This window comes from Lepisosteus platostomus, chromosome 1 (assembly GCF_059453375.1).
Source record: "Lepisosteus platostomus isolate fLepPlt1 chromosome 1, fLepPlt1.hap1, whole genome shotgun sequence".
Taxonomy (NCBI): Eukaryota; Metazoa; Chordata; class Actinopteri; order Semionotiformes; family Lepisosteidae; genus Lepisosteus; species Lepisosteus platostomus.
Window position 1 is genome coordinate 38,707,462 of NC_142611.1, and position 9,075 is coordinate 38,716,536.

At 35.4% G+C, this 9,075-nt stretch overlaps 1 protein-coding gene across 2 annotated transcripts in view; it reads left to right on the forward strand.

Annotated features, from left to right (window-relative positions):
* The window catches only part of LOC148677917 (protein sel-1 homolog 3), a 39,115-nt gene extending 33,846 nt beyond the window's left edge, over positions 1 to 5,269 (forward strand). For both annotated transcript variants that reach the window (XM_088628086.1, XM_088628096.1), the window contains exons 21-24: positions 579 to 706; positions 1,534 to 1,648; positions 1,725 to 1,803; positions 3,154 to 5,269. In XM_088628086.1, coding sequence (XP_088484212.1) covers positions 579 to 706; positions 1,534 to 1,648; positions 1,725 to 1,803; positions 3,154 to 3,422 — 591 coding nt within the window. In that variant the 3' untranslated portion in view covers positions 3,423 to 5,269. The remainder of the gene's footprint in view (positions 1 to 578; positions 707 to 1,533; positions 1,649 to 1,724; positions 1,804 to 3,153) is intronic.
* Positions 5,270 to 9,075: the final 3,806 nt, after the last annotated feature.

Here is a 9,075-nt window from a genome sequence, read left to right on the forward strand (position 1 = left end):
TAAGCTAACTGATTGTTGTAACTTTAGGTTCACAGAGAGAATAGCACATTGCTTGATTGCATGTATATCATTTTTCATCTGTTATGTACCGTTTGTTCCTCATGGATCTCTTCAGTGATAAAATAATATTAACTAGTGTAATTGATAAAACTGTTATGCTGTAGGAATGTAAAATACATCAACATGTGAAAAAGTTTGAGCACAAAAGCAAATTACAATAATATATATTTAAAACTGAGAACAGAAAACTCTTCTTCACACAAAGGGTTGTGTGAATCTGGAATAAGCTACCCAGATATTTTGTTGAAGATGATACACTTGATTCCTTAAAAGATGTCTGGATGAGATTCTTTGGTCAATTAACTGGTAGTAACAAAATGAACTTGAAGGGCCAAATTATCTCCTGTCACTTGTTACCTTTCTTGTGTTCTAAAATGTGCATTATTGAAAGAAATACACAGAGTAAGATAGAGGTCATGCTTGCTTGTTATTTTATTGCCATGAAACCATAGCAGTTACAGAGCCAACACGTATATGTTCATACCTGCATGTATTAATTTATTATTATTATTTTACAGGGAATATTTAACTTAGCAGGGCTAATTGAAGAAGGACTTACAGTTTCCAAAGACATTTTAGAAAAATTACAAATTGATGAGGATGAACAGCTGGGAAAAACGTTTACATTAGAACAGCTTTATAAAAGGTATGCTATCTTTGATCTACCGTGTATGATATCTTTTCTTTCTGCTGAAAACTAATGTCTTGAAATAAACAATGTTTTGTTTTTGGACATATGTGAGGTATTTTGAACTGGATTCAGTTAGTTTGTTATTTTTCTATTCATCCAATTCATGGTTGCAGTCACAGGCACAAGGCAGGGTACACCCTGGATGTGATGTCAGTCCACTGCAAGGCAAATATATACTGTAGATATGCACACACTCACACCTACAGTAGGTCCAGTTTTCCCAGAAGCTAATTTTGCTACTGATATGCTTTTGAACTCTGGGAGGAAACCAGAGTACCCAGTGGAAACCCACAAAAACACAGGGAGAATATACAAACTCCACACATATACAGTAGCACCCCAGATCTAGGATTCAACCCACTGCTCTAGCATTGTGAGGTAGGAATGCTTGCCACTATGCCACTGTGCCACCCTGCTTCTTTCCAGTAAATCAATTATTGTGGAACATTTTTACCATTCATTTAACTATGAAGTCTTTATAGGCTTCATTGAAAATCATTCATAGCTCCAAACATTAATATAAGACATGAGAAATGTGTTTTGGAACATAACAGAATGAGGGCATTATTACTGTGGAACAGAAGTGATGATGATAGGGGGAGGAAGAAATGAGGAAAGGCTAAAGAAGGAGAGGAATTCTACCTGGGATTGAACCCGGGACCTTCCAGCCAGCAGCTTGACGCCCCTTGCTGTCTGAGCTACCACAGCTCCAGATTACCTCTTTAGTTGGTTTTAATTATTATGCATTTGCTGTGTGTTAATCATAATGTTTGTTGTTCCAGATGCAGAGACCTGGATCGTGAAGTATTGTTATCCCCATGTTCTTTAGCTTTGTTCAGAATTCAGATGAAAACCACATGGAAAAAAATTATGAATAATACAGCATTATCTTCCTTGGTATGTGGATATTTTTTTGTGTTGGTTTAATGCTGTCTTTTGATTTTTGGTAAATACCAGCCTTTATATTTTACAGACATGGCTCACTTTCAGTGTCATTACTGCAACTTTTATTACCTTTCTGGTACAACACATTGAATGTGGAAGAGCTACAGGTAAGCAATATTCAACATTTCTTATACTGTTGGAAATGTTATGACATGGCAGTTGCTTTGTTAGTAGTTCAGTTAGATCAAAATGAATGTGATAGATGAAATATCACTGTATAATGTATCTGATGTGACTCACCTAGCTGAGTGAATGGCAGTCTTGCTGTGAGGATAATGCCCAAACTCCCACTTAACTATTGTGAGGTGTGAGCAAGGGAGCTTACTGCAAGGGTGTAGATGGGTAGTTTGGGAGGGAGAGAGATACGCAAAGGGAAGACCTGGGCTTGAGACTTCTACAGTATATGTACAGTAGGTGTGTGGAAGTGTGTGAGATTAAGATCTAACTCAAACTTCTGTTACAAACTCCACAAAATAGAGAAACAAAATACACAAGTCACACATGGTTTCCTCCATAATAACTCAGTTTATACGAAATATTAAGCTAAAAGTTAAACACTCTTCTGTAATTAGCCTGTGGAGTTATTTCCATGACATAATATGTAGAGGTGAAAGAGGCTATGAGAATGATATGCATGCAGTATTTTTCATCTTTTTGATTACAATTAGATCAGTGCTTCACAGGATAATTGGCTTCAGGAAATCTGAAGATAAGATGAAAATCTGTGATTCGCTGTGCACAAGCAAATTTGAATTTTTACATTATTTCTAGTCCTTTCGAATGAGCATTTTCAAGAGATGATTTTAGTTTATTATTGAAGGGGGAAAATACAGCAAGGAAAAAGAAACTTTTATCAGACTTTTCTTTGTACTTTTTAAATAACTCACCTGGGGGTGCTGTTCACACAAGATTGCTAGGAAAGCAAGTATATATTTTGACCTCTGCTGCTGCTGCTGCTGCTGCTGCTGCTGCTGCTGCTGCTACTACTACTACTACTACTACTACTACTACTACTACTACTACTAATAATAATACATCACAACATGTATAGAATAGTCTAACAATACAGGCATTAATAACATGTTGAAATGTCAGGACATGTCTTCTGTATTTCACAATACAGTACATATAGAATCTTCACTTTTCTTATATGTGGTTTAAGATTTTTGTAAGTTTTTAAATTTTATTTTGTTTTTAATTAGCAAAATATTTGATAATTTGTTCATATGGGCCTAGTTTTAAACAGGTCATTTCTCTAGCAAGTTGACAGGACAAAAGCATTATTAGCTTTGCTCCAAATAGACCACTGCATGTGCAATTAATTACGTTGTAAGAAGATTACAGTTTTTGATGTTTTAATATTCTTCTGTTTAAATAACAATTTTAAAATAAGGAGAAATCTTATTTTTCATCATTTAAACTCCTTAGTGCTAATCTGCTTTTTCATTGTGTTATAGATGGAATTGCACAGCAGTATGTGAATACCTCATTCAGGAGTAACACTTATGAGAACATCACACATCCAGAAGACTACACTGTTTCTCCTGCCATTCCAGTCAGGCACAACAGCACCTGCTGGCTAAGATTGCTCAAGTCCAGAGTTAACCACCTGGTTTGCTCCCTTCTAAAGCTACTACGCAGTCAACATGTCGAGGAATGGGCCTTTACACTGCTGGGGGTATGCTTATGCATACTATGTGTTGTTATTGTGATGCATCTGTTGTAAAAAAGATCTCTAAACAGCACTCCCGCCACAAAAAATTGTGACATATTACAGTGTTTATTAAGTTATTTTTAATGGTTTTTTTAAATGTAAATCAATTTTTTTTTAAATGAAAGGAAAAAAGGTAGCCCTTTGCCATGCAGAAATAATGTATCTTTGGTTTTGATGAGCAGCAATTAGATAGGAAGCAGATCTGGGGGAAGAAATTCTGCTCCAGAATGATCACATGCAGTACAGTCTGCCTAATCTTGAAAGGATAAACCTTTATCGAAGTACAGTAATTCATTTACAACGTTATGATTTTGATATATCTTGTGACACAAGAGCCTTTGCTGTATAAATTTAATATTTTCACTCTCTAAAAACTTTGTTTCTTTGTGTGATGTGAGATGCCATGTTAAAAAGATGCTGATTTTGATGATGGCATGAGATAAGTAATGCTGAATGTAGGAATTTAAGTATGTAAATTATGTATTTTAAGATTATATTGAAGTTATACTGACCAAAGACTATGAAAAGCTCCTGCAATTACCACATTACTGAACAATACCTCCAGATGTGATACCCCTACAATTTCATAATTACAAACTTTCAATTCATCACAGACTGTTCTACATAGATTATACATCTATCAAAGTTAGTGGTCTACTTGAGAGTACACACATAATTGTTGCTAAATAATTAGAAGTATGTAATTGTGTATTATTGTGTATGGCCCAGCAATCAATCAGTCCTGATTTTAATGTCCTTCCTCATTCAGGAAAAATATTAATAAAATGATCAGGTATCTTCATCCGTAATGAAAAGATTAAGTTGCCCTTGCTTTTTGACATGCTCTAATAGGTAACCCATTAATGACCTCCAGACTCTAATGACACTTTAAAATAATGCATTAACATCCCTGTGATAAGTATTACTAATAACTGACCTTGTTTTAGAACATCCAGCCAAAGTCTCTTTCACAAGGTGTCAGGCAATTACCTTGCCTTTTACCCTCTCCTGTTTTTTATATCTGTCATGAGACTTCCAAAACTAAGATAAGGACAATGGAATTCAGCCCATCCATTTATTTTCCAACCATTTCATCCAGTCTAGAGTCGTGGGGTAACCGGAGCCTATCTTGGCAAGCGGGGTACACCCTGGATGGGATGCAAGTCCATTGCAGGGCACACACAGACACAGCAACACACATACACTCACACCAGGGCCAGTTAACCAGAAGCCAGTTAAAATGCCAGTATGTCCTTGGGCTGTGAGAGGAAACCGTAGCACCCAGAAGAAACCCAAGGAAACCTGGAGAGGACATACAAACTCCACATAGATAGCACCTGAGATCTGAAATTGAACCTAGAGCCCCAGAATTATGAGGCAACAATGCTAACTACTACACTGGAATTAGGTCCATATTACTTACTTGTAAACACTTTTGTTCTTTCAGACATAAGCATTATATAAAGTACTGGAGATCTGGCTTGTTCTTCTAATACTTTCATTACATCCTATTTTAGAAATGATAAAATTCAAATAATTTCTCCCAGTAGATGTTATCACAGGGTATGAACAGATACTGAATCCTAACTCCATACCTGTTGAACTGCTTCTGAATATGCAATTACCTTTCAATACTGGTCTGTGCTGTATAACTGGCACACAATGACGGAGGATTACATTTAGAAAATGACAAATGATCCAGTTGTTCAATTAGGATTAACAGTACTTTAAATATACTTTCTATATTGATATATGCATATTGTATCTCAATTGCAAGTTTTATGAAAATGTCTATTGTAATTTATTAAAGTGATGTGGTATGGTTATTAAAATAGGAAAAAAATGGGAAAAAAACAAAAGGTAGATGTAGCTGCACTTTATTAAGTGAACTATGTATCATCCCAGCATGAAGGATTAACTGGAATGATTTTGAACTCTTACTCTAGTGGGACTATGGACTTTTATTGGCTGTGGGACTTATTTTGTGGAGCCTTTGTTTAGGACATCTTTGTACAACTTTGGTGTTGTGAGAGGTACAGGTTTTCCTTGTTATCATTACTTCTGAAGTATTAACTTAGCAGTTGAACTGTGTTGGCTTATTTGTAATAATTGTGTGTTTTAGCTGTTGATGATTTATAGAGACCTATAAAATTCTGGATTGTGGCCCTCAAGGACAGGAGTTGTGCACAGCTGCTCTAAGGGAACAAGTATTTTTTTAATCAAATTCTGTTCTTTAACAAGTCACTTTCATTGGAATTATTTACCATTGTACAATTTGTTTTGGAGCACACATGGATATTTTTACTTCGTGCCAAGACACTATTCATTATGATTAAAAAAACATGAAGCTGTGATTTAGGTAAACGTTTATTAATTTGCAGGCCCACACAGATTGAAACTAAATCATTATCCACATTATCCCTTTTTGGAATCTGCAGTATGAAAATATATTTGATAATGATCTGTATAATTGTTTACAGTTAGTGTTAAACATGTAAATTAATATACCTGCACTGTGTAAAACTGACCTTTCTGTCTATAAGAGCTAAGATATTAAGGAAAATGCTACTCAAAAACAATATTTTTATGTACCCCAAATAAATCTTTCAATGTGCCTAAAGTGTTTCTAAAACATATTATTATAACATTATATTATTAAGCTGCTGAACAGCACAGTGAATATTCTGTGATTTTCTTGTAGGTAAGTTTCAGTTTATGCTCAATGCAGGCAAACTGGAAATTCTCATTTACAGAAAACACGGGGGGGGGGGGGGGGTTATACTTATGATGCACCAGCCACAGTATAGCAGGAAATCTTTAAAAGTTTTGGATTTGCATTTTTAACTTTTGCAGTCTTTCAGTGCCACAGAACCAGTCTAGGTCTACAATACACCTTATAGGTGAGCAAAATTTTTATTTTTCAGAAACCTTGTTATTCATGATGATATTCATGATAGATATATAACTGTTTAACTGTTGATGCCTTTGTACGTGATTTGTAAACAATGAACTAGATAGAATCCTGTTTTCCCCTAAATAGACAATATTTGAAATAAATAACAAAAGATGTTACATTCAGGCTAAAAAGAAAGAAAACATACTGCAGTGTCAAAATGATTAACCCTTCTGGACCTCCTGGGACCATGCACACCTCGCACCTGTTTTACATAATACATCATTGAAAGCATCCTTTTTAAAAAAAAAATTCTGCACCTTAACCCTTTTCTCAATGGCTGGTTTCAAGAAAACATAATTAGTACAGTAATGGCTATATCTGTTTTAAACGGATGCCAACTTGGAAGGCACTGGATTAAAGACTGTGTACTGTTACATTGGGACCCACATAGACTGCAGGGTGAGCACCCCATACTGGCCCTACAAACACCACTTCATGCAGCAACCTTAGTTTTTAGCAGGAGGTGTCCCACCCAGGTACTAGCCAGGCTCACACCTGCTTAGCTTCAGTGGGCTGCTAGCTGTGAGTTGCAGGCTGATAACTGCTGACTTTCACACTTGTACACTCCACTGTTTAGGGGAAATTCATGCTCTAGGAGCATGCTGCCAGGCCAGTCTGCTCTGTACACATTCTGATCAGAAAGGATGCACTCCTGCAGACTGGGTATGAGAAGAAGTTTGTGCTGCTGTTCATCCTAATCCTGATGGTGCTACTACTGTTCACCACTTGGATGTCTGGCTCAAGCCATGATTTCACATCTGCAATTAAATGTGTACCTAACACTCCAGGTCAAGGCTTTACTGCAAATGACAATAATGAGCCAATAATGAGTTTTGCTTTATTTTTTTGTCAGTATTCTTTAATTCGGCTGTACAAAGTTATAAGGTTGGTGATTTTGTGAACAGGTGTGCGTGTAAGCAGATAACACGAGCTTTCTAAATGCAAGCACAATATGCTATCATGAGAAAAATGTGAAAACTAAAGAATACAAGTCACTGTTAGTATAAAGTCTTGTCTATCACATCTCTTCTGTAATTGAATCACTGCGTTGGTCACCATGCATACAGTATCTTCCTTTAAACACACGGGCACTCCTCCACTCAAACTCTTTGACCCACACATGGGGTTTACCTTTTATAAGCAGTCAGCTATACAATTACAGTGCCTTCAAGGAAGGTTATATTTTATTGCCCACTGCTCACTCTTTCCATTTCATATTGGAAACATTTTATCAGTTCAAGGACACTAATTCTCAGCTATGCCAGAATAGTAACTCTTCCTCTGTTGTTTGCTGTAAAAAATATAATAAAAAAAAGAAAAAATCTGTTTTAAAATATTTTTACAATACAATATTATGTAGTAGTACTGTATGTTGTATGATATAGTAAAGTGCTAGATAAATCTATATACTAAATTTACTAGTATTTCTTGTACAGTAGATATTAAAAAGTGTGGTACAGTATGTAATCAGTTATTGTACCGAATAAGAGATTTAAAAAAAAAATTGTATTAAGTGCTACTAGTCATGAGATCTTTATTGTCTGTCATCTGTTGAGAGCAAAGTTCCTGGTTTAAAAGGTACTTTATGAAACCAAATCAGATACTCACTGATAACACACAGCCTCATAAACCTTAAGAAGTACAAGCTGCTTTCATTATAGAACAACTCTAAGTGATCCTTCTAGGTCACTGAGTGTCATTATCTGAGATATCTGCTTCACTAAAAAATAAAACATTTAAACAGGAAATTCATTGTAGGTGCTTTCTAAAGCAGATGTAATCTTCTTTTTTGCAAACATTTTCTCCAGATTTATGGACATTGTGCTACTTATGGTCTATTTATTTTTTACATTGTAAAATGGAATTGTTTTAAATACTGGTGTTCTCCGTGGCAGTGTTTTTTCACCTTTACTATTTTCCACGTGTATCTACACATGAAAAGAAAAGGCATAGAACTTCTGTTAATCTATTAAAGTACGCAGATGATATGGCCCTAAATTGGATTGTTTACTGGATTTGACTGAGAAGGGGTGGAGAATTACTTTGAACAGATATATAAAACTGGAAAGGTGGTGTCACTCAAGTATACTTCACATTAATATTGATAAAAAGAACTAGCTATATGTGATTGTAATACATTAGATTTTCTAACTCTCTCCCTAATTAATCAGTCTATATCAGCCTATGTAGGTTGTTCAGTGTCAAATATTTAAGAACAGTAAAAGATTAATAAACTTTGCAGGGAATACCAAATTCATTTTTAAGAAGTCTAATCAATGTATGTTTTTGAAAGCTGAATGGGTTTGGGATGAGTCAAAATGTTTTAGAAAGGATTTCTAAAATATTAGTAGAAAACATCTACTTTTGATATCGTGGTATGGCATGGTAGCCTGAGTATTAAGAGTAAAGGGAAATTGCCAAGAATTGTAAATTATTCTAGTAATTGGTTGACCACACAAACAGCTTATTGCAGTTCAAAAGAAATATCATCTTATCATTGATGACCTCTCCCAGCCTCTTCATTTCCATTTCCACCTGCTATTAGGGAGACCTTTTAGAATTCCCGTGACAAAGAAAAATGTATACAAGAAATCCTTTGTTCCCTGTGCAGTCAGTATATTAAACTAAGCTAACTGACTGTTTCCTATATGGAGCTATCGGATTATGTGTAATGGTAGTGTAATATGGGCAGAATGAGATGTGTGTGCA